General features: G+C 43.1%; 1 protein-coding gene across 2 annotated transcripts in view; it reads left to right on the top strand.

Annotated features, from left to right (window-relative positions):
* PIP4K2A (phosphatidylinositol-5-phosphate 4-kinase type 2 alpha) overlaps nucleotides 1–26,742 on the top strand; it is a 181,149-nt gene that overhangs the window by 93,332 nt on the left and 61,075 nt on the right. For both annotated transcript variants that reach the window (XM_059660823.1, XM_059660824.1), the window contains exons 2-4: nucleotides 4,291–4,388; nucleotides 6,617–6,713; nucleotides 22,600–22,752. In XM_059660823.1, the coding sequence (XP_059516806.1) occupies nucleotides 4,291–4,388; nucleotides 6,617–6,713; nucleotides 22,600–22,752 (348 nt within the window). The remainder of the gene's footprint in view (nucleotides 1–4,290; nucleotides 4,389–6,616; nucleotides 6,714–22,599; nucleotides 22,753–26,742) is intronic.

The raw sequence follows: 26,742 nt of genomic DNA, 5'->3' as shown, positions 1-26,742 counted from the left end.
TTCTGGACTGTGAGAGGTCGCAGGCTGGGCTGAGGGTTTCCCCCCACACACCTGAGTGTACAGATTTCGTGCACTGGCCCTCTAGTTATTTAATATTGTAAGATACTTGAGTCAACAAAATAGGAGAGATTATGTGATTTTAAATTAGTCTAGAGTTTTGTTAAGTGGCACTTTCAGACATTTTTACTCACCACAAAATGAAGGAAATTTTAATTAATACAGAACAAGCTAAATGTGGTGTCTAGTTAAGTTATCCCATTAATTTGATAGGAGAATTGTGAGTTGGCCTTATACAAATGCAGCTGGTACAGAGTTATCCCAAGAAAACCACTTGCATGAAAAGGTGATATGGATCGGTGTTTATGAGGTAAGGATTAACTGGTGGTTGTAATTAAGGTTGTTTGGGTCATTTTAAAGTGGCTATAGGTTATAATCTAATACAATGAATTTTAAGGTATTATTCTGATCATTTTATTCCATAATTAGATCATATCATTTGCTGTTTTAAGCATCTGCTGCTATTTATATCTGTGCTTCCCAAACTGTGGGAAGTGCCCTAGGGCATTGCTGCAAATTCTGAGGCGTCCACGGGATATTTTAAAATTTCAAGGGCAACATGGGCATACACAATATCTGTAGGACAGATGCAAACCACTAGCTGGAGGGAGTTCACAATTTCAATTTAAATTGTGCTGCTTTTCTTCCAGTGATGTGGTATCTTTGGGAAGTTGGATTCTCAGCAGATGTGTAAAAATGGGAAAGTCAGAGTGGATCAGGAAGTGAGGGTGGTTTGATCATAAGGTTTGAGTATTTGTGCAGAGCCTAGTAGAACATAATTATATACTAATTAGTATATGTGTTCTATTAATTAAACGATTACTGTAATATTTATTAAAATATGAACATATTTCTTTTAGAAAATGCGGTGGCTTGCACATATGTTTTTTCTTTTCGTCATAGTTTAAAAAAATTATTAAAGTACTTAATTTTCAGAACAGGTAATTCTTTAACATGATTTAAAAATCAAAAGCATAAAAATGAAGCCTGAGAAGTCCCCCGTCTGGGTTGATGGCAGCTCCCTCCTGATTGCTCAGGCCAAAGCCTCTGAGCAGGACTTGGCTCCTGTCTTTCTCACACACACATTCAGGACCACAGGAAATCAGGCTGGCTCTGCTTTCAAAATATGTGGTCACCCTAGTCAAATAGGCTATTGTTATGGTTACTCATAACTGGTCTTGCTACTTCTGCACTTGTGCTTCCCCCACCCCAAACCCTTCTCCCACCCAGTAATCTTCTGAAACCCTAAGTTGGTTAAGTGATATCATCACTCTACCACCCAGAACCCTGCATCTGCGTAGAGTAAAAGCCAGAGTCCTTTCAGTGATCTCCAGAGTCCTATAGGCCCAGCTTCCCTTTACTTCTCTGATCTCAGTTCCTCCTATTCCACATGTAATCTGCTACAGCCAGGCTGGTCCCCTCTTCCCAAGCATACGAGGCACATCCCTGCCCCAGGGCCTTTGCACTGGAATGCTGACTCCCTTGTCTCTTTCAAACCTTGGCCCACCCTAACCTACCCTATTTTTAATGTATCAGTGATCCCCACCCATGTACTGATGGCCATGTTCTAGCTCTTTTATCCTGCTCTTTTTTTCATAGCTTTCTAACATAGTAGATCATTTACTGCCCACATTGTAATTTACTAAGTTTATTGTTTTATTTTTTTACTCTCCCCACTACAATATAAGTTCTAGGAGGACAGGCACGTTAATGTGTTTTGTTCAACAACCTATTCAAAGCAACTTGAACACTTGGCAGTAATAGGTGTGTAGCAAATACTGAATGAATAATGTTCAATTTAAATTTGTTGTCTGTTTGAACTATCAAAGCATATTCAAATCTTTCCCTTTAACGATGGATTGTCCATTCTCCCAGAGGTCTAAACAGTTTTTGCTCTATACTTTCAGGCTAATTAGGTACTTATAAAATATGAATCTTATCTTTTTGGCTAATTGAACATTTTATCATTATGTACAGACCTTCTTTATTCTTAGCAATGCTTTTATCTTAAAGTTATTAGTTTAATATCAGTAAAGGTAAACTAGCTTTCAATAGTTTTAGTACTATTTAATATGTATTTTTTCTTCCTTAACTTTTAATCTTTTGAGTTCTTATGTTTTAGTTCTGTCCCTTGCATGTAGTTTATAGTTGTTTTTACTTCATTTTAACCATCTTTATTTTAACTTCTAGCCTACTTTTGCCTATTGTGATTCTGTACAGATCCAGATTTGTTTCTTTCATTTGTCCTACTTTTACAGCACTTATTTTTTCTTCTTGTGTTCTTTTTTTAAAATGAATTTTATTTGTATTCTTACTGTTTGTTTTTTTTCCACTAGTGTAGAGGTTATATACTCTGTTTCTATTCTTTTAATGTTTAGAATTTTACCTTCATTCTTTTTTAAAAAAATTTTTTCTTTATTGATTAAGGTACTACATATGTGTCCTATCCCCTCTTTGCCCCTGCCACCTCCAACTCATGTCCTCACCCCCCTGGTGTCTGTGTCCATTGGTTAGGCTTATATGCATGCATACAAGTCCTTTGGTTGATTTCTCCCCCTTACTCCCACCCTCCCCTACCTTCCCTCTGAGGTTTGATGGTCTGATCGATGCTTTTCTGTCTCTGGATCTCTTTTTGTTCATCAACAGTTTATGTTGATCATTATATTCCATAAATGAGTGAGGTCATATGATATTTATCTTTCTCTGACTGGCTTATTTCACTTAGCATAATGCTCTCCAGTTCCATCCATGCTGTTGCAAATGGCAAGAATTCCTTCTTTTTTACCGCAGCATAGTATTCTGTTGTGTAGATGTACCACAGTTTTTTAATCCACTCATCTGCTGATGGGCACTTAGGCAGTTTCCAAATCTTAGCTATGGTGAATTGTGCTGCTATGAATATAGGGGTGCATATATCCTTTCTGATTGGTGTTTCTGGCTTCTTGGGATATATTCCTAGAAGTGGGATCACTGGGTCAAATGGGAGTTCCATTATTAGTTTTTTGAGGAAACTCCATACTGTTCTCCACAGTGGCTGCACCAGCCTGCATTCCCACCAGCTTCATTCTTAGTCTAAAGTTAACATCTTAACTCTCCTCCTGAACAATACAGGAGCACTGCAACTCCAACCACCCGCTTCCTGCTTCCACGCATTGCTTTCCAGTGCTTATATCTGTCCTTTGTAACCCAGTGAATTAAGCATTACTGCTTCATATAGGCAATGTTTACTTATATTTATCCACGTATTTACCTTATTTATTTGCTTACTATTCTTTTTGTATCTCAGATCTTCCACACACTTTTTTTCTGAAGTATATATCCTTAGACTCTAAATAATATCTTTCTAAATCTTACTAGTTTCTTTACATTCTGTTGTAGGTAACTTGTCAGTTTTTGTTTGTAGAGAAAGGGCTTTATTTTGCTTTTATTTTTTTTGAAAGATAGTTTTGATGGATACACATACACTATGTATCCTTTTTTATATATATTTTAGAAAGGGGGGAAGACAAAGGGGAGAGAGAGAGAGAAACATCGATGTGAGAGAGATACATTGACCGGTTGTCTCCTGCACGCTCACTACCAGACATTGAACCTGCAACCTGGGTATGTGCCCTGACCGGATGAACCTGTGACCTTGGGGTGTACAGGACACGCTCCAACCAACTGAACCACAATGGCCAGAGCTCTGTCTATCTTCTGTATGTAATTTTTCTAACACCAGGAAGCAATGAACTTAATCCTGATGCTGTCTACCTGGAGACAGCGTCAGATCCCCCGGGTTCAGGGCTCGTCCCATAGACTGCTCCCTTTTCAGAGGCCAATTGCAAGTGCAGGTTGTCACTCGTGCTCCTTACCGACCGGCTATAAATTGGATGTTCCCAAGACTGTCTCCTCAGGTTCATTTTGCTAGAGCAGCTCGTGGAGAACATTTACTTACATTTACCAGTTTATCATGAAGCACATTATAAAGAACCCAGATGAAGCGGTGCAGGGGCAAGCCCAGAAGGGTCCAGAGTGCAGGCGCTTCTGTCCCCCGGCACTGGGCTGCGCCAGCCTTCTGGCACGTGAATGCCTTCCCCAACCAGGGAGCTCCTCAGCTCTTGATGTTCAGGAGTTGTTACCATGCTTAATCTGCTGCAGGACCCACCTCCCATCCAGTGGGTGAGCTGAAAGTTCCACGCACTTCCCACCAAGATAGTAGTAACCTGTGGCATTTATTTTATGTTTTTCTAGATCAATGAACTGAGCCATGTTCAAATCCCTGTTATGTTGATGCCAGATGACTTCAAAGCCTATTCAAAGATAAAGGTGGACAATCACCTTTTTAACAAGTAAGTACAAGTACAAACTTTTCTAGAACTGATGTGGCTGCCAAGAGTATGATTTCTGTGAATTTCTGTAATCACATTTTTCAATGGGTGGGTGTAAAGTTTTTCTGATGAAGTTAATCCTGTGATAAACAGAACCATCTGTCATTTTCACAAAAGCAACAGCAGGCCTCTTGGGTAATATCCTTTTGCCATATGGCATATTGTTCTCTATGAATAGCTTATATGTTAAAAGTGATATTCTCATTACACTTCAGATGTTTCAAGCTGTAAATTGCTTGGATTTTTTAGCAGCTATGGACCTCAGCTATCTTATACAAAACTCTCATAATGATTACTTTATGAACAGAAATGACAACTTCATAGAACAATAAAGAATTAAGATGCATTTTTATAGAATATAATTGGACACCATGTTGGGTATTGAGACTATTTCTCCTTCATTGGAATGTCATTTTATTTTGTTATTTTTATTGTTTTAAATATATTTTTATTGATTTCAGAGAGGAAGGGAGAGGAAGAGAGAGATAGAAACATCAATGATGAGAGAGAATCATTGATCGGCTGCCTCATGCATGCCCCACACTGGGGATTGAGCCCACAACTTGGGCATGTGCCATGACCAGGAATCAAACCATGACCTCCTGGTTCATAGGTCAACGCTCAACCACTGAGTCACACCGGCCAGGCAGGATGTCATTCTAGATGTCACTCTGGAGCCCCTTATATGTTAGGCAGTCCACTGAGGGCTGGGGATACAAGGATGTATAAGAAACAGCCCTGCCCTCAAGGGGCTCACAGTCAGGTGGGTGGTTGAAAACTGACATATATATAAATTACGTACTGTAAGTTGGCATGCAGAATACCACAACAAAAGAGTGTGTGTATGTGAACACAAAGAAAGAGGCAATTCTGAATGAGTAGTATAAACCTCAAATCCTGCTCAAAAGATTAGTTCTGACATTTCTTCCTGGGGCCCTTGTGCTACTGGCAAGCTCAGGGGTTAATTCTCCTCATAATACTGTTTAGAGGCTAACCTTTGAGAGAATTTTCTATGTGAATTTAGGTTGTGGTATTTATATAAAACTAGAGGCCCAGTGCATGAAAATTTGTGCACTGGGAGGGGGGCCATGGGGGGAGGGCGTGTCCCTCAGCCCAGCCTGCACTCTCTCACAGTCCAGGACCCCTTGAGGGATGACCACCTGCCAGCTTAGGCCCGCTGCCCAGGGGATCGGGCCTAAGCCGTTAGTTGGACATCCTTAGCGCTGCTGCAGAGGCGGGAGAGGCTCCCACCACTGCCGCTGCACTGGCCAGCCATGAACCAGCTTCTGACTGAGCGGTGCTCTCACTGTGGAAGTGCACTGACCACCAGGGGGCAGCTCCTGCATTGAGTGTCTGCCCCCTCGTGGTCAGTGCGCATCATAGCGACCGGTTGTTCCCGGTTGTTACACTGTTAGGGTCAATTTGCATATCACCCTTTTATTATATAGGCTAGGTCATTCAGGGAGCGAGAGCAGTCTTGTAAGCTTGCATCCACTACTGACTGAGGGCGAGCGTGGCTCTCTCGATGCCCTTCTCTCTGTCCACATTCTTGGCTTTCTCTTCACCACGTTCTGCAGGGTGGACCCTCCCCTCGGCAACCTCATCTTCCTTGAGGAAGCAGCTGTAGCATGTGGTCGGGATTAAAAGATCATATAGGCCAAGTGCTCCTCGGTGGTGAGAGGACACAAATGTTATCAGTCTGACCCTCTTTCCCTCGGGTCTTACTGTGGCTTGTACTGTTGACCCTTGAACAACAGGTCCACTTACATGTAGATTTAAAAAATAAATGTGTGTCGTACTGTAAATGTATTTTCTCTTCCTTATAATTTTAATAACATCTTCTTTTCTCTGGCTTACTTTTTTGTAAAAATACACTATATAATAGACATAGCACATAAAATATGTGTGAATTGACTGACTATGTTATCGGTAAGGCTCCTAGTCAGCAGGAAGGCTATTTTTGAAGTTTTGGGGGAGTCAAAAGTGACACGTGACTTTTCAGCTGCATGGGGGGTTGGCACCCCTCACCCCCATGTTGTTCAAGGGCCCCCTGTGGTGGTTTTGGGAAGTGCCTCTGTGGGAAGGGAACTCCAGGCACTTCCTTGGCTACTCATGGAACTAGCTGGTGGGAGATGCAAGTCTGGTTAACTCTGTATATCTGAGCTTGCTTTCACAATATGCTGTTCCAGAGAAAACATGCCGAGCCATTTCAAGTTTAAGGAATACTGCCCGATGGTCTTCCGAAACCTGCGGGAGAGGTTTGGAATCGACGATCAGGATTTCCAGGTGAGTTGCTTTTGTAACGTTGCTTCAAACAGGCCTCATTTTTCCACGCTCTGTGCGATAGGACTGAGTTTTTATCATTACAAGTCATTGTATAATAGTACTTCTTAGTTTATATATTAATGTTCAATGATTTTTTTTCTGAAATAAGGGGCTCTTTCAGTTAGGAACCCCTCTGTGCTATATTTTCAGTCGTCGGCAGGAAAAGGGATTATTCTTTGGGGAGAGAGCAGGCACGCGAGGGTCTTACACGTGCCCTCATTTCCAGAGGCACAGGCTCTACCAGCAGAAACCCCTTTTCATTCCTGCCCGCATATGTGTCACCAGCCTGGGCAAGTGTGTATGTGTGCGTGGAATTCGCATTTCCTACATTGGTAGAGGCCACTTGGGAATCTGAGAAATCTATTCTTGTTTGTGCTGATTTGCTGCTTTTCAGATCTCCTACCGTATGTTAGGAGATGCAAGGGTTACTTCCTGGCCTTTTACGACCGTCTGTTCATTGTACTGTGAGAGGACTGGCTTATTTAAATCCTTTAAGTCCAGCAATCACTTTCTCTCGTTTGCCCTAAGTGGGAAAGCCTAATTTATCCTGCATTAAGTGCCATATTGCCACCCTGGATGACCTCACACGTTAGCACAGCTTACCCTGTATTTTCCCTTGAAGAATCCGGCCTCTAAGGCAATTTGAACCAAGTTACTACACTTTCCTAAAGCTTTGTGGGCCTCCCCGCCCTGCCCGGCCTTTTCTTCCCTCACTGCTCACTCAGGCATGAGGAGCCTCCAGCCGCCATGCTTTGGGCTGCAGGTGGACCAGGCCTGGCTGTCCACCGAGGCCCAGCTTCTGAGCAGAGGCTGGGTGCGCCCCGGAGGGTGGAGGGAAGTGTGACAGGGAGGATGTGGGCACTTGGTTGGCTTTGAAAAACTGCGGTGGAGCCAACATCACTCAGGTTTGACCTTCATGTGTTAAGAGGAAGAGCTAGATCAAACTTAGACTTGAAATGTACTACTGAAAAAATAAGTCACTTTCAAAGAACAAATTTGGAATAGTAAAAAGGGTTTGCACTAAATAAAAAGGAACCATTCCACATTAGTTAAGAACTGTTGCTACATCTGAGGAGGCCACATGAAAATAAACTGAGCCCTTTAAAAAGGAGCAAACGGCTGGTAACTGAGGTCTCCGGCGGCTACTCGCCCGTGGGAAACGCAGGTGTGTTTCTCCCTTTGTCCCCGCCTCTTTTATAAAAAAAAACAAAAACATTTATACTCGCATTTCGCAGAAACTAACTTTTGAGGGCCTAAGCAACAAAATCTTGTTAGATTCCTTAATTCATTACCAAAATGAAGTCTTTGTATTTCTTCTCCGAATCAGTCCTATTAAATGAGGTCCAAAATGGGCCCATTGCATCCTGAGTTCTGACGGCAGCAGATAAAAGTAATTTTTAAAATTTCCTAAAGTGACCAATTTAGTTACTGAAATACTAAGGAATGAGCGATTTTCCTTCCCTTTCCCCCCTAAAACCAAAAACCATGTAAGCTGGTAGTTAAGTAAATGCAAATTGCTGAGTACAAACTTTGAAGGCAAATTAGGCAAGTGGAGGGCGATTCACACTAACTAATTGGCAAGTCTGTGAAGCTCTTAGCATGAGAGCAGGATAGAGGAGAGCCAGTGTGAGGATCATTAATCATTTGAACACCACTCCTTTCCTCGGCCATGCCTGGTGCTTTTGGCATTTAAATTGCGGCTTTCTCTTTGGCAACTGTATTTTTTTATTAAATAAAAAACAACAACTGTGGGTGTTGAAAGTATCTTTGATAAACCAGAGATATACTGGTTCCCGCCCCAATCCTGTGTTTCTTTCCCAGTATCTGCACCTCTTAAAAATTTGTCAGCAGTGGGACTCAACACACTTTGTTGGCTACTTGGTCTGGAAAAAAGAAAGAGGTTGTGCCAACACTGGCTGTGGCTGGGTGCCCGAGGGCCCTGCACGGTGTAGGGGTGAAGGCTACAGAGGGGCTAGGCTGTCACCAGAGGGGCCCATCATCCCAGCTGCTTGCCACTTGGACTCACTGTTGGCCAGGCATTTCATTCATCATGGCCAGAACTAGTAACAAGTACCAGCTGACACATGTAGGACCAAATTCCCAATCTGGTTTGAAAAGTAGGATCAGTGACCTGGGGTCTCCTCACCTATTGGAGGCACCGCTGATGGGGGCCAGGCTTCGGGCTGCCTTTGCCTTGCTGTGTTTATTTTTCTGAAGTGCTTGAATGTAGCAGCTTTATATAAATGTGGCCACAAGGAGCTCCATTGTCTGGTTCATTTAATATTCAAACCTTCCTATTAAAGCCAGTGAATAAATGTTCTTGACCTGCCTTGTGTGTGTGAATGCCTTTTTCCTGCACCTGAAAAAGTCATTATTGAGCACTCAGATAAAAGCAGAACGTAGTAATTAATTAGCCTACCTCATTGACCGCTTATCAGTGAACTTACAGTAATTAAAAAGCATTCTTGCTGTCCCCATAAACATTTGTATCCTTCCTCTGGTTTTGATTTCTTTCCTGTCTTTTAAAAAGAAAGCTTTGTTTTCTTGCTGTTAAAGACTAATTCAAGCAACAGTTCTAGAATATTCATCATTTAATAACAGTATCACTTAACCTGTACATATATATAAACCTGTGTGTGTGTGTGCGTGCGCATTTGCTCAGTGCTTCCAGATTCAGAACTTTGTTCCATTGATTAGTGCTTCACAAAATTATTTCATTGGTTTGTAATATGCTCTAAGTTGAATTGTGTTCTGATCATTGTTGGGCCAATGTGACTCTCCATTACCATACTTTTAAGATAAGATCTTTCAAAATGACTGCTCCCACGGAGGCCTCCACTGTTACTGCAGCTACAGTGCCACCTTAAGCTCTAGTCCCCTTAGGTGATTTCATGCACAATTATCAACTCAGTGTGTGTTTATTTGCGCGACTACATGTCAGGCTCTGCTAGACGTTGTAGGAAATGCAGAAGAGAAGAAAGGGTGAAGGAATTCCTTTTTCTTTTTTGTTAACTCTTATATACCAGATTCCGTATTAGATACTAATAAGGTTTACAGAAACCCAGACATCCTGACTTTTAATGTTTTTCAAGAAAATCTGCTTTCTTGTCTCTCAGAGAATCAGACCCCCCTATAACAGTTCCAGGAAATTAAATGGAGGCGTCAGTTAAAGTTTCTGAACTATGGGAGAGAATTGCCCACCAGAACCCAAAAAGTTATACAGGATGGAGATGATGAATTAAACCTAAATGCATTGGAAACCAAGCCTTCTTGTTCTTTGTAGAGGATAATATCAGGTTTACTTTTCCCCTATAGCATCTCCTGAATTAGAATCCCTCATTACTGCCCTGGCCTGTGTGGCTCAGTTGGCTGTGGGTTTGATCCCCCATGGAAGTGTATGCAGGAAGTAACCAATCTCTCTCTCTCTCTCTCTCTCTCTCTCTCATTTCCCCTCTCTCTAAAAAAGATAAAATTAAAAATCAATAAACATATCCTTGGGTGAAGATTAAAAAAAAGAGCCCCTCGTTATTCTCAATTGATGCATTTCTTTTTTTTATTTGTAACAGATAATTCTAATTTTAAAATAATTTTAAGAGGTATTGATGCTCTTGTTTCAGGTTTAAAAATAAAATTCTAAAGTGTCAAGGCCTTCAGAATATACTAAACTTTGAAAAAAAATCTATCCGTATCTCTATAACATAAAGCCTATCACCATGTTTTCAAATACAGCTTTCCCAAATATAATTTAACTGTCTGAGGACAGGAATTGAGTCCAGCTGGTTTACTGGGCTGCAGGCTCAAAAAAAGTGGGTCTGGGCACTGGAGTAAGTGCTCTGGGCGGACCCGTAAGAAACGCCATGGAAGAAGGGGAGTGAGGGCTGGAGTGGGCACACTAAGGGAAGCGAGCTTTCTGGGCCACAACATGGAGGCCACGAAGCTCAGGAAAATGAAGCAACTGGATGGTGGTGGATTGTGGAGATAAAGAGGGAACAGTTGATGTGGAAACTGAAGACCTCAACCAGATTCTCAAGTGTGTGAGCAGTCCTGCGGGTTTACACGGGGCAGGGATGTGATGTCATCTGGATTTTCTATAAAGGTAATTGTGGTGGCCCCGGCCGATGTGGCTCAGTTGGAGCATCGTCCCATGCAACAGCAAGTTAAGGGTTTGATTCCTAGTCAGGGCACATACCTAGGTTGCCGGAGGCAACTGACTGATGTATCTCTTTCACATCAATGTTTCTCTCTCTCTCTCTCTCTCTCTCTCTCTCTCTCTCTCTCTCTCTCTGTCTCTCTCTCCTGCCCTTCATTATTCTCTGAAACTAATAATAAAAATACATAATTGAGGTGGTTATATATAGAAGGGAGATACAGAAATTAGGAGGCTATGTGATACCCCAACAAGTGAAGAAGAGGCAGGAAGCAGGACACTTGGCACTGACAGGGTCCTGCAGAGAGCATCTCCACAAGACAGGGAAAGAGTAAAGTAACAGGAGTGGTGGCTGATGGGCCACCAGAGCAACGGGCAGGAGCCAGAGGTGTCAGAGCCTGAGACATTGAGAGAGCAGGTCACTGGAGGAGGGAAGAATGGGGATGGGCAACCCAGGTAAGTGCCCTTGACTGGGAATCAAACCTGCAACCCTTTAGGTTGTAGGTGGACACTCTAACCACCGAGTCACTGGCCAAGGCTAGACAAGTCTCTCTTTTTTTTAAAATATATTTTATTGATTTTTTACAGAGAGGAAGGGAGAGGGATAGAGAGTTAGAAACATTGATGAGAGAGAAACATCGATCAGCTGCCTCCTGCACATCTCCCACTGGGGATGTGCCCACAACCAAGGTACATGCCCCTGACCGGAATCAAACCTGAGACCTTTCAGTCCGCAGGCCGACGCTCTATCCACTGAACCAAACCGGTTTTTGGCTCTGCTTTTTTATTTTTTAATCCTCACTTGAGAATATGTTTTCATTGATATTTTTATGGAGAGAGGAAGGGGGAGAAAGAGAGGTAGAGCGAGAGAGCACAGAAAACACCCATGCGAGAGAAATATCGATAGGTTGCCTCCTGTCCAGGCCCCTACCAGGGATCAAACCCACAACCTAGGTATGTGCCCTGACAGGGAATAGAACCCAAAACCTTTTGGTATATGGGACAACACACCAACCAACTGAGCCACCCCAGCAGGGCTTCTCCTTCTTATGAGCTGGACCAATGACTGTTCCCACCACAGACTGTCCCCCCTCCCACCCCACAGGGAACTCAGACTCTCTGTTTGCCTGCATTTCCTGCCCCTGAACCCACTTTGGATTGTGACTTGTGATTTTCAACAAAGAGCTAGCACAGGGAGCACCTGTCCAGGTTAGATGCCACATTTGTTCATCATGAGCCTGACCCAGGCCTCTGGCATTGTAACCTTGAGATTTTTAAAGGTGGTCTCTCCGTGCTCTGTGAAGTTCTTGCAGCTCTGCTTCTTGCTCTGCTGGTCACTGCCTCTCACTTTTGTGTTCTTCTTTCCTAGGCTGTTTCATTATTGATAAGTGTTGAATTGCTGTGTCTTGCTCCCCTGCACAATGGAAGCCGTTCTACGCCTGGGGTCACAGCCCAGGCTTTCTCTGAATTTCCCCAAGAGCTTAACACAGGTCTTTGAACACAGTGGGCATTTAATAAATTGTTGATGATAATGTTCAAGTTAGCATGTTGGTCTTTAGCTCTCTGACGGGGTCAGAGGACCCTCTGTGCTCACTCAGATAAAGTATGTCCAACGCAGGCTCAGAAAGCAGCCTTGTCTGGGCAGCTCGGCTCCTGGGCCGTGTGATGTGAGGCATGTAATCATAATCCTGAGTAGTCAGCAGGCCAGCGATTGGCTTCCAGATTTCAAGTCCATGAAATAGGTGGCCGCGGTCAGGAAGAAGAACATTTTCCTGGGAGTTGGGAGGCTGGTTTGTTTCCGGGATCTTCAGTGACTGATGCTGTGACTTAATTCAGTCACTTAGCCCTGGTAGGTCTCCATTTTCTCATCTGTGAAATGAGGGAGGCCCACAGCTGTGAATCTCAGAATCTATTATTAAGTCACCTGGAGTAGATGCCTGCCACTTAGGTTCTTGCACACAATATTGACATGTTCCTTTGTAAGGCGGTGGCCTTTATACAGTCGAGCATGGCAGCACTGATTTTAAGTGGCCTTTCTGTTGACTAAAAATAAGAAGTTTTTTGTACATGATTTTTGGCAGATATACACATTCATATCAAAATGGGAGAAAAATGTATATAAGAGTATATGAGTAGTTCGAGAGAAACATTCCAAATGCTTGAGTATTTAAAAAATGTATAGGGGACCATTATGGTTACTAAATTGTGACATTTTTATGAGCTACGGTAGGGAAGATTGGTGATAAGAATGAGCTAATTAAATTGACCTTTAAATATCCCACACCCTTCTGGGGGCCTCACTAATCCTGGATGCCCCACTGCAAAAACAAACATCTTCAGTACAGACTTTTAGAGGAGTGGGGAGGAAGGATAGCACCATTAATCCCTTTCTCAAGGGAAAGGACATTAAATTTCCAATTATAAACGTAGGAAGGCCATTGAAGAGTGAGCTTCATCTCTCATTATTTGCTTTATTTCCCACTGAGGGCTGACATGGCACCAGCATTCAAACAGAGCTGTTGAGATTTGAAAGAGGGTATATTGTAAGATCAGTAATGGGTTTGGCTGTAGAAGATGGAAGTGGTGAAAAATAAGTTTACTTACCAAGTGTCAGTATAGGCAAAAATGGACTAAATTGTCATGTTCTTACCTGCCCTTCATCTAATAGCTTGTCAAACAGTTTATTTTATCCCCAATACCCCAGCAAGCCTAGGCGCATCGCTAAGAAGCTATATCGGGGCTATAATGTGTCCACTGCACTGGACTGGGTAGGGAGCACCCACAATGTCACCACACTCACCAGAGACACCTGCGATATCACAGATGTCACAGTGGGTCAAGGGACTTGCAAGAAGAATGGTCCAATCTCAAATACCTGTGTATTGTATGATTGCATTTATATGAAATGTCCAGAATAGGCCAATATATGTAAGACAGAAAGTAGTGACTCACTAGTTATGGGGCTGTGGGAAAGAATGGGAGGGACTGGTAATGGGTACAGTTTTCTTTTTATTCTTTTTTTTTTTTAATTGAAGTACTAGGGGTCCAGTGCACGAATTCATGCACCTTGAAAGGAACTGTGGGCCGCGAGGCTGCAGTAAGCATAGGGGTGGGTCTCAGCCCATCCTCTGTTCCCCCGCCCAGCCCCTCCTGCCACGGCCCCCGATCCCCTGTCTGCTGGCAGCCCCGCTCCTGCAGCCACCACTCCTTCGCGCTGACGGCACTGGCCCCACTCAAACCTGCTGACGGCGTGGAGCGATTGGGGCCGGCACCAATGGGTGGGAGCAGCAGCTGCTGCCCCAATCACCCCTCAGGAGCAGGGGGAGGTGGAGAAGCCTTCAGGGCCGGCAGCCGCCACTCACACCTGTTGATGGCGCCGAGTGATCTGGACCGGTGCCAGGCACTGGCTGTGGGTGTGAGTGGGCCTGGCGCTGGCAATGGGTGCAAGCAGTGGCTCCGGCCCCAGCAGCAGGTGTGAGCGCCGGGCGGGACCATGTCATGCGGGAGCAAAGAATTTTCAGTAACCACCAGAGGTTTGCCCCAATGACAATGACCAGCACCCTGCCTTGGTCTGGCACACCTGCTCACCTGCTCCACCATCCTGCTGCAGCCAACACCTGCCATGTTCTGCACACGTCCCCTGGTGCTCAGCACACGTCATAGTGACCAGTTGTTTGGTTGTTTTGGTTGTTCTGCCATTCAGTCTATTTGCATATTAGCCTTTTATTATATAGGACTAGAGGCCCGGTGCATGAAAATTCATGCACTGGAGGTGGGGGTCCCTCAACCCAGCCTGCCCCCTCTCACAGTCTGGGAGCCCTCAGGGGCAGGAGGCGACCCGGTGATCAGGGGAAGGCGACGCCCCATCACACCTCTGCTGCTGCCACTGCCAGCAGCACAAGCCTCAGGCGGCCCTGGTTACCTGAGCCTCGGCCGGCCCTGGGTGGCTGGGAGGCTGAGGGGACTGGAGGACTCCGGAGGCAGGTGCACAGAGCAGCTGGGCCCACCACCAGGCGGGGCTGAGGGGACTGGGTGCCGCCATCTAGTGGCTGTGGACTCCGCCATCTTTGAGGGTGTGGTATTCAATTAGCATATTCCTTCCTTATTGGCTGAGGGCCCCACCATCTTTGAGGGTGGGGCAGTCAATTAGCATATTCCCTTCTTATTGGCTGTGGGCACTGCCATCTTTGTGACAGTGTGAGGTCAATTAGCATATTCCCTCTTTATTAGATAGGATAGTTGACATGCAATATTATATTATTTCAGGTGTACAACATAGTGATTTGACATTTGTATACCTTACAGTGTGATTACCCTGATAAGTCTAGTAACCATCTATCACTGTACAAACTTATTACAATATTGACATATTCCCTGTACTGTACACTACATCCCTGTAGCTTATATAGTTTATAACTGCAAGTTTGTACTTCTTATTACCTTTTTCATCCATCCCCCAACCCTTTCCCCTTTGGCAACCATCAGTTTGCTCTCTGCTTCTATGCAGCCATTTCTGTGTTTTGTTCATTTGTTTTGTCAGATTTCTTTTTTGAGGTGATAAAATGTTCTAAAACTCACTGTGGTACTGGCTGTATAACTTTGTAAATATACTAAAAGTCGTGGATTTATACACTTTAAATGGGTGGGTTGTATGGTATAGGAATTATATCTCAGTAAAGCTTTTACGAAGAAGAATGCTTACTTTCTTTTTCCTCCACCATTGACTTGGATACCTTTTTCTTGATGGTACAGAGTTATGATAAAAGTTTTTCCATTTAGAACATGGGAATTTAAAGAATTGCGTATTTTATAATATGAGACTATCAAATGTGTAGAAGAAAAGGGTAGCCAGTGAATAGAGCATGTTTTATTGCAGTGTTTACGTTTATCATTACATTTTTTTCTTCAGACTAATAGCAAATCATTGTCCATTTCCTAAGTCTCTACAAACTGACAGTAATAACTATTCCTGAATGTTGTCAGAGCAAGAAAGCTTAGAGACCATTATGTCCACTGTCTTTGTTTGCAGATGATCAGATAACAGAGTAAGGGGTGGGGCAGGGATCCTTGAGAGGCCTCATTTCCCTTGACGTGGCCTCTAACTCAACCTGTTCTACCATGTATGCTGATGTCCGAAATCCTGAAAAGACAATAAAGGTGGTCAAGGCAGGCCACAAGTGACTATTGTGGGCAGTGGAGGCAACAAAACACTCTCAGATTTCCATTACATCTATAATTTAAAGGTTGATTAAAGCCTTTTAAGGCTCTGCATTGAAGGGATTATGGATTTTGTGGGAGCCCAACAGGTTAAACAAATGACTTAGACGATCATTTTCCAGGTGCTTTTCCAAAGGCCGGACTCTCACCTCAAGTCCTCTGCCTCATTTAGCCCATGCCTGCTCCTGCTCACTACCCCCCCCCCCACTCCCACACACACACATTTAAATACTCTTTTAAAAATGTAAATAGTTATTATTGAGGGCTATAGAAAATAGCCTGTAAAAGTATGTCAGTCTCAATTTTCACTGGGTTCAGACTGAGGTTTGGCTGGGGTCGGGGAAAGGAACCAAGAGCTAATTGGAAGAACTCATTCTACAAGTTTTTCTTTCTTTTTATCTTACCACTTGCAGAATAACTCATTAATATTGATCTGCATCTCTCATTACCTTCCAAGGTAAAATTTGGTTTTTATAATAGTAGCTACAATTTATTGAATACTACTGTATTCCAGGCACTATTATAAAAACTTTGTATATTATCTCATTTAACCCCCAAACTTTTGATGATGATGATTATTATTATTCTCATTATTACTACCTTTCTACAGATGTGGAAACTTGAGGCACAAAGAGCTTAAATGACTTGCCCAAAGTTGCAGTCCTGACGTCTAAGGCTCCTATGACTGATCCATGCTCTGGGTCTCTGTCTTCATCATCAGGACTCTGAAACTTGAAAGGTCACCAGGCCTCTGCTTAGGGCAATATGAGCCTGAGAACATATGAATGAACTAAATCGAAGTATGAATAAGCTACATTTCATGTGACAAGGTGGTTCTGAAGTGCAGCACGATGTCCAGGACATGCTGATGAGTATACACTTGGTGGATTTGTGAATGTGTTCTCTTCTGAGGGCTTCTAGACTTGGGGAGGTATATTAGGACATTGCAGAAGGCCAGGAAGATTTCACACATTGAATAAGCCCTGGATTGCCTTTGTTGTGTTGTGACTTTGGCCCCAAATATCCACATAGCACATTCACACTTCTCAACTGAGGACCCAGGTTTTACATGTTTAAAATGTCACCATGTTACAGAACATAGAACTCTCTAAGCTCTGCCTCTGACAAGGAGTTTGTTTTCTAAAGAGAGTAAACCTCTCCAAACCCCAGGTAGATTTCACTGGGTAATTTTACCTGGTAGCTTTCTCATAAAGACAGACAGGTAAGTAGGGGTAAGGGCTCTTGAAAATGAACATTAAAAAACACACACACACAAAACCCAAAAGTGAACATTAGAGTTTGGAAATGGAATTATCTTGAAGATGACTAAACCAGTCCTTTAAATGTTGCTTTTTAGGCCCTTGGTTGGATCAGGTCTTCATCTCAGACTTAGGGTGGTTAAGATAAATAATTTGTTTAAATGGTGCCTTGGGCCAGAACTTCTTTCTTCCATGCAGATCTTGTTCTAACTTGCAAATTCTGTCTTTTTTTTTTTTTATGTTGCTTCCCCCCCTCCCCCACATCCCAACCACTTCAGCATTCCCAATATAAAAGATTACTCCTTTCAACCTTGGCATTCTTTGCCAAGAAAACCCACACAATCTAAACAAGGGAAAGACAGAAGATGGGAGAGTCTTCTACTAGTAAAGATAAAAGCCAGTGACCAAAAGAAAATGACAACCTCCAACTATTCGCAGGCATGTGAACTAATTAAACCAGACATGGTGAACTGGGCCCCGTGGTGAGAGAGATGAAGGGTTCGTAGGATTGTCACCATGGGCGCAGGGCGCAGGAAATCCTGCAGACGAGGCCTCTTTCAGCCCCGCCTGTGCCTTGTGAACTGTCTGACTCTAGCCCTGAGCTCAGCAGCGCCTCGTTTTCCTGCTCTGAAGCCTTGTTCCTCAAACACACATCTGCCTCAGCTCTTGTCTCGAGAAGGTGGCTCCTGACCCTGCTCACCTCAGGTAAAGGCAGGTAATGAACAGTCCTAGACCCAGTCAAGGTAGATTTGTACAAGTGGTAATAAAAGCGTAAATTAAGGACTCTGACTACATTAGCACTGAGGCTGCTCTTGATGGTGTTTTTCACGTTTTACTTGGCAAAATTGAAAACCTGAAGACAAGTTTGGTGGTTTTGCCAGCTGGCTCAGGCACTGAATTGTGATTAGAGGGTATTTGACTCCACACAGAAATCTATACCAACAGTCCCATCATAATGCCCAGCATACTCTCCGGCCGGGCAGGGAGGCAGCGGTGGTGGGTGGGGGAGGCCGGCTGTTCTGTCCCACTCCACGCTAACAAGCTCAGACGGCAAGTCATCTCCACTCCGGTTTCTGGTTTCTGAGCTGTAAATTGAGTGGTTTGGAATCATCTCCATGGTTGTTTCCAACTATCATGCTCTTTGATTATGAGATTTATTTACACATAGCGGGACCCCTTGGCGGCTCCATAGATCACTCTCAAGCTCTGTTTCTTCTCAGGGCTTTCTCCTCCTGGCCTTCCAAACTTGTCCAACCTGTATGATGCTGTGGTTCATTTTTCCTTTGTGACAGAACAAAGCACACTGATGAGTTTCAATATTCAGTTTCACTAGATAGCGGACTGTTTTGAGGCTGCTCCGTGACTATTTTCATACATACCCTGACCCCCTTTCCTTAGCTTGTTTTCTCCTTCTTGCCCTGAGTACATCTGGAATCTATGAAGTGTTATTTTCATGCTGCTCTGAGCACTGTTGTCATCCTCTCTTTAATCTTGGCCCAGAAGTCCTGAACCATCATTATGCCCCACGGAGATGATGGTTGGGCTCTCTTCTGAGTGGACTTTCCTTGGGAAACATCGAATCGCCTTCTGAGGTCTGCACTGCCCAGCAGCCCCAGAGCAGTGTGCTGTGTTTCCGAGGGGTTACATTTTTAGAGGGATAAAAACCCTGAAGTAGAGATCTGATTTAGCCCACCCTCTCCCCTGGGCTTATTCCATCACGTTTCAAGCCCAGAAACTGAGGCTCAAGGAGACCATGACACATCCCAGGGGAGATGAGTGGCGAAGCATGTCCTAGGTGCCAGGCCGCACCCCACCATTACAGAGCACTGCCTTTAACACAAACAAGCCAACACTTCTGCCTCACTTCAAAGGCTACAAAAAGTCTATGATTATGATGTTACGTAATGGCAAAAGTTTAGTCTTGTCTTGATAAATTGCCCTCTTTGCTTACCTCGGAGGAAGCTTTAGGCAGAAGCCGTAGGCATGTGATATGACTTGACTCCGCTATACTCCAGTTTCGTTACCTGCAAGTAGGAAAATGCACCTGGCTTTTTCTGTCTCACAGGAATGTGAAAATAAATGGGAAATAATGAGTTGCATTCTTCCAGGCCTTAGAATCCATTCCAGGGATCATGCATTTTGTGTGCAACTGTGCTTACGCTTCTGATTTTCTTCTTGTCTGAGGCTTTCAGTAAGTTTGACTCATATATTTTTTTTTATTCATAGTGATTGTAAAACGTGCATTCTAAATTTAACAAAATATCTGTTCCTGACATTACAGATTATTTGACAACTAAAAGCCTTAAAAACCATTCCTCCACACACTGGAAGTAGATATTGTGGGATGGGACTAATGTGATTATTGAAAAATTGAAGCAAAATCAAGATTAGCATTTATAAGTTGTTAATATCCCAAGATTAAGATATGGCCAATATCCATATGGAAAATCTGTAATAAATAATTATCAATGTCTTAGAAACTGAAAGGAAAGGCAAAGGATTTGGAAGGAGGTAGCAGGTAAGCTGAGGAAGTGACATTATGTTAGTATGCATTCTGGCCCTTTTTAAATCCATGCGTTACCTTCAGCATAGTCAGTATAATTAGATATTTCTTTAGTGAATTAATACAATGAATTATTCTGTACTTTAAAGTTTCTCATTTTAATGAAATCAGAGTTGGGCAGGATATAATAGGAAAGGCGTTTATTCAGGTAAGTCTGTACTTATAGCACACTTAATGCAGAGACTGCACACGCTGCACCAGATGAAACACATCGCGGCCACAGTTCAGGAGCTCTTGGTTCTCACGTGTGGTCCAAAGACACAGTCTGTCAGCGTCATCTGCTGCTTCAGATGCCCCACGCCATACCTGTTGGATCAGAATCTGCAATTAACATGGCCCCGGGTGATTTGGTTACTCATTAAAGTTTGAGACGCACTGATGGTGCAGCCTTCAATTTTATTCTATCCCATTGGTCCGTGACAGAACATTATACTTTCATATTTAATATGCCCAAGAAAGCCACCTATGCACCGGATGCTGCTGTAATTCTGTCCTTTGCTGAATGCAATTATCCTGTACTGTTTCCCACCCTCCCATAAGTTAGTTTACAGGTATTATCAGTTGTATAAAATGTATAACCTGTTTGCTTGACTCTCATAAAGTTGATTGTTCCTGCTTTGATTTTATGCCTGAAAGTAATTTGTAATCTTACGATTCCTAGTGTTCTTGTTTTATCTGGAATACCTTTTGCAAATTAATGTTTGGGAGGAAAAGGCTATTAGCCAAGAGCAATGATTCCTTGTTTCTAGTGTTAAAGGAGCATTCACTTTGAATCTTAATCAGAGAAATGAGTATAAAGGAGATTTTTTTTTTTTTTTAGAAAAAGCAGCGTAATTGATAAACTCCTGTTAATACAGCCATTTTCATCCTGAAAATTGTTTTCACCATCCTGTCTGTCTAATGAATTTCGTTATCTTAAGAATAATTTAACTCTGCCACATCCTGCTATTTAAAGTCATTGGGAGTTATACTGATTCCTTATTCTTCTAATAAGCGAAGGAAAGCAAATTCAGTGAAATTCGCAGTATTGGCTCTGCATTTTATAGGTGTGCCTGCATGCATTGGTCCAAGATGTACTATCTCAGGGAGTAGTATCAGGCAGTATCAAGGCCCATCCTTGGAAATGAGAGCGAGCACATGGCCAGCGTCCCTCGGTTCACAAAGGACCCACATGCACAGCTGTGCCACTGCAATGTGATTATATGGCTGGATCCTGTTGGGTTTCATCTAGAAAGGAAGGACAGGTGAAAGAGACAAAAAATACTATACAGAAAGGGAACTCTTTCATTGAAAACCCCTGATGCAGTGATATTGCAGCCTCTCTAAAGATGTCTGTGTCCCCTTAACTAGATAGCATTTGGTTTACTGGGGCTTTTGCATGCCCACATTTAGAGAGGAAGCTGAAGAGAGAAGGAGCCTTTGCCTTTGAAACCCTCAAATGCAACCCAGTGGGGCCAGGCAGGGGAGGAGCGCACAGTCGGCAGAGAAGACCAGACTCCTCGGACACCAGGGCTTTGCTCATCCCAGTAGTCTGGGAGCCAGTGCAAGAAGGTTGGGGAGGGCCTGGAGTCTATAAGAAAACAGGAGATTCAACCAGGAGAGTTACTTGGGAGAAAAGGGTAGACTTACTAGCTAGAGCAGTGGTTCTCAACTTTCTGGCCCTTTAAATACAGTTCCTCATGTTGTGACCCAACCATAAAATTATTTTCGTTGCTACTTCATAACTGTAATGTTGCTACTGTTATGAATCGTAATGTAAATATCTGATATGTAGGATGGTCTTAGGCGACCCCTGTGAAAGGGTCATTCGACCGCCAAAGGGGTCGCGACCCACAGGTTGAGAACCACTGAGCTACAGTGTCGATAGCCTGAGCCATATACTAGGATGAAATGGTACTGGAAGAACCCCTGCTCACAGCCTCTCCTTGTCTGCTCTTCAGAAGATAGTAATTCCCAAACATGGCCAGGGGTGGAAAATGGGCCAAACCAGAATCTTCTGAGGAGCTATTGTAGAATGTCGCTGCCCGGCCTCCTCCCAGGGCACGTGGCAGGCAGCAGCGTATACTAATTGAGTTGTTTACTAGTTGAGAACGTGGGTTATGAGCCAGTACACTAGATGGAATCCTAGCTCTTCCCTTATTAGCTCTGTGACCTTTGCCAAGTTGTTAAACCTTTCTGATCTCCATCTCCTCGTCTATAAAATGATGGTGATATTAATAGAAACCGTTTCATGAGGATGAGATCAGAATTGGGAGAAGTACTCTGTGCTTAATGTTTGGCAGAATCCCTGTCATTAAGGAAACACTCAGTGATGTAAAATTTTCTTTCATGACTGGGACCTAATTTTATTCAGAAGAAAATTTGGGCTTTTGCCCAACTCACAAAATTGCAAGGTGAACAAAATAACTTTGATTGTAATTCTAGACATTAGCCTATTTTAAGGACATTAGAATTATAATACAGACCCACCCTGTTTTCATTCCATTTGAAAGACTAGCATTTTAATTTATGATGCATATAAAATGTTGTCATCCTACTTACCAATTTCTTCCAAACACAAATGTTTTTGAAAATTTGTGATGACAACAGATTGTTTGGAAATCAGAAAGCCATGTTTTTAACTGGTTCTCTTTTCTCCTTCCCACTTATCCCAACGGGAAGAACTCCTTGACCAGGAGCGCACCCCTGCCCAACGATTCCCAGGCACGCAGCGGAGCCCGATTCCACACATCCTATGACAAAAGATACATCATCAAGACCATTACGAGTGAAGATGTGGCTGAAATGCACAACATCCTGAAAAAATACCACCAGGTAATTTTTCTTTATATTTGAAGCTCTGAAAAGGTTAACATTCATGACTTCTGATCATCAAGGCCAAAGATTTAAATATTAAATACATCCTCAGGAAGTGATGAGAGCACATTTGGCATCAAAATTGCCTCTATCTGGGCTTTTTATTTATTTTATTTTTTTAAAAAAATATTGTTGTTGCTTTCAGTGAGGAAGGGAGAGGGAGAGATAGAAACAACCAATGATGAGAGAGAATCATTGATCGGCTGCCTCCTGCATGCCCCCTACTGGGGACCGAGCCTGAAACCCTGGTATGTGCCCTGACCAGGAATCAAACCGTGACTTCCTGGTTCCTAGGTTGCCGGTCAACCACTAAGCTGCGCAGGTCAGGCTAGCTGGGCTTTTTAAAAAGTACTGTGGCCAGATTACTGACAGTTAACATTTAGGAATGCTTATCCTCTGAAGATGATTAGTTATTAATATAATGCTTTTAATCTAAATACTCTCCTGTATAATAGTTTCAATGTTTGCCATCCTGATTTTAAAATCGCTCAGCTTAAGATTTGGCAGCAGTTCAAAAGTTTTTTGCACACGTCAGAAGTTAGGTGTTGACCTGTGCGTATTTATCCATTTACACCTCCAAATCCTATATCCTGCTTTCACTAGTCTTTTTCTGCCTGGTCCCCAAAAGACCCACCCCCACTCACACTCTATTCTTTCATTTTCACCCTTCAGCATTAGTTCTTCATAATCACCTGGGGAAAGAATGAAACTACTCTTGGGAGCAGCAGTCCCTTCCTCCTTCCCACCCTGCCTCCCACCCTCCCTTCCTCCCTTCTATTCCCTCCCACTCAAGAATGAATAAATTGCACTGCAAGTTACCTGGTGAAGCACATGTTCCCAGGTCCTAGTAGAGCGGTGAGATGCCTTACTGACTATGTAGTAAGAGCATGAAGTCCAGTGTCAGACAAACCCAGGTTCAAATCCCAGCTCTGCCAGGTACTAACCGTATGACTTCTGGTCTTTGCGGCCTCCGTGTTTCCATGTATGCAGTGGAGATAATAACAGCAACGAAAACGAGTCCTAAAGTTTAAACAGGAGGAAGAGGGGGGGGCGCGGGGGGGGGGGGCTGATAGCATCTGCCATACACAGGGTGCTCAGTACATGGCGATGGTAGTTGTTACCGAGTCGTACGACAATAACCAGTAACAACTATGTCATCTCAAGAAATTGCAGTCTTATGGCATGACTATGACCGTCGCTTGCCACATGGCAGCAATCATCTTCAGAACTGGTGTTTGAACGCTCGCACATGCTTTTAGAGTCCTGCTTCGGTTTCTTTCTACCTAAACAGCTTCAAATCCCCCTCACAGAATAAAGACTGATTATCACAGAGGGCATTCAAAATAAAATGCTATGGGCCCTGATTGTGCCCCGTGGTCGGCAAAATGAGGCTCGTGAGCCACATGTGGCTCTTTGGCCCCTTGAGTGTGGCTCTTCCTAAGCCTTAGGAGTACCCTAATTAAGTTTATAACAATGTACCTATCTATATAGTTTAAGTTTAAAATTGGCTCTCAAAAGAAATTTCAATCGTCGTACTGTTGATATTTGGCTCTGTTGACTAATGAGTGCTGACCGCTGGTGTAAACCAGTGATTTTTCAATCTTTTTCACCTCATGGCACACATAAACTAATTACTAAAACTCTTCGGCACACCCCATAACGTATTTTTTGCCAATCTGACAAAAAATAGGTATAATTTTGATCCATTCACACTGGATGGCTACTGTTGTGTTGGCTGTTGTTATTTTTGTTTGTTTGTTTTTAATTTAACAATCTGAGAAGAGGTCAGTGCTCCTGACTAAATAGTCAGGTACTGCATGTTTTAAAAATTCTTGTGGCACAGCACTTGAAAATCACTGCTCGAACATCATGAGTGTTTCTTGGCAGTCGCTTATTCTTCCAATCTTTGCAAATGTGATCAATTGCATTTTGCTTGCAGTAAAGTCTATAAATATCCTTGAGCTATATTTTGTTTCCGGAAACTTAGAGCCACCCCTAGTTTGTCTTCTGAAAACGTTAGTCAGCCTCTAACTTCACTTAACTCTAACAAATCATTTATAACATCTGCTCCTTTTGAAATTCGTTCTACGGCGCTCATGCTGTTGCCTATTATGAAGGAAGGTTTAAAGTGCCAGGATAGTGCTTGTGAGGGAGAAAGCACTAGGGAATTAATGGCTGCTGAGTTAAGTTGAGTCACAGGATGCAGCATGTAATCAGTGACCCTTTAAACTGTCCAGTGTTTCATTTCTCCTCCTCTGAAACATAGTGCATTATTTTTACACTTTTTAAAATTGTCTCAGAACTTTCAAAGCAAAGAGATACCTCAATGGCTGGTGAAAACATATTCTGATAAATGCCTGATACCATTCTAATAAAATGACGCATAGTTTAAACAGCAACTTCTTGATGACAGCTTTGAATCAGAATTTTTTGACTTTACAGACATCACAATTTGAAACATTTTCTCTGGGGTAGTTACTGTGAGCTCACATGCAGGTGTGACACATGTAAGTGTTACTTGAAACACATTGGGGATCAAAATTAGTCTATTAACACGCTCCAGGGGCTTTCAAGTACTGAAGAGTTTCTTTCATTTCACTGTGACAAAATAGTTATTTTCTTGATGTGTTCCTTAACCAGAATAGTCTGATTTATCTAACATTTACATTTTTCTTTCTTTTTATAAATATTATTTTAAATATAGCTTAAAGGGTCTTAGTGATTGAAAAATCACTATCATGAATATAATTTATTTCAAGTATAGTAAGTTGAAAGTCAGGAGACACAGATCCTAACTTGTTATGAACTGGTTACTTAGGCCATCTCTGAACCTCAGTTTGCCCATCTACATTTCATTCATTCATTCATTTGTTGTGTATTTACTCTTGACTCAATTCCAGATAGGATATAAGGTGGCCTTCAAAAAACTTTGAAATATAAGAAATAATAAAGAGGGGGAAAAATAAAGATAGAGAAGGGAAGGAGAGGTTGAAGACACAGAATGGAGCCTGGCATGAGCCTAAAACTCATGCCACAATGACCAGCTTCCTACATTGAGGGCCACTCGTTTGACCCCAGTTTCCTTGAAGCCAAAGTGGAAAGTGAAACTGCGTAAGTCAGTTACATGGCTGCTGCGCCTGAAGATACAGAAGAATCAGGTATGGAGGACACCTATAACTGTTCCTGGTACTAAGGTCAGACAGGGTTATTTCTAAGACATTCCCCGCAGAGAGGACAGGTGACATGATACACATCATCCTCGCAGCCAGCCATGCAGCACACAGGAGTGTCATAGAGCTTTGAAAAAAGTCATCAGTGTAGGCTGCGGAACCCACACCAGCATATGATTTACATTTAGCCAGCGCAGTTGTGCCGGCGGGGGGGGGGGGGGGGGGGGCGGGGATGGTGCAGCGCTCACTGGCCCCCAGCGCCCTGCCAGCCTTTCCCGGGCAGGATCTGACAGTTCTTCAACTGCCCCGCTCCTGGGCCACTCTCGAACAAGGCGTTGATGAATATTCCATGGGGTGAGCTCAGCCCGGTGCGTCCTCCAGAGTAGCTGTTCCATGCGATCAGACACAGGCCTCACCGTCTGTCATCAGAAGAGGTCCTTCCACGCTTTGTTCTCTGTTCTGTTCGGTGATGCTCGGAGACATTTGAGATGGGGATGAGACCTTTTCTTGCTACTTTAAGTCGGCCTAGATTACTTTTAGGATTTATATTTAGTCACAGAAATTTTCTGTCTCTTGCTTCAGTGGTAACTGTCGGTTCTTCTATTTCTTCTTGGTTTTTTGTTTGCTTTTACCTTCTAATTTGCTGTGCTTCTGAAGCGATCTGGACAGGTAACGAGGCGTGTTCAGAGTGCATGTCAGTAGAGGGGACCGGCTCCCAGCGAGGGTGTCTCCTGTGGAGTGAACTCTGGATACTTGATGGCCCTTCACTTCTCTTTTT

This window comes from Myotis daubentonii, chromosome 1 (genome assembly GCF_963259705.1).
Source record: "Myotis daubentonii chromosome 1, mMyoDau2.1, whole genome shotgun sequence".
NCBI classification, from domain to species: Eukaryota; Metazoa; Chordata; class Mammalia; order Chiroptera; family Vespertilionidae; genus Myotis; species Myotis daubentonii.
The sequence above is the reverse complement of the archived record's forward strand: the minus strand, read 5'-3'. Positions and strand labels throughout refer to the sequence as shown.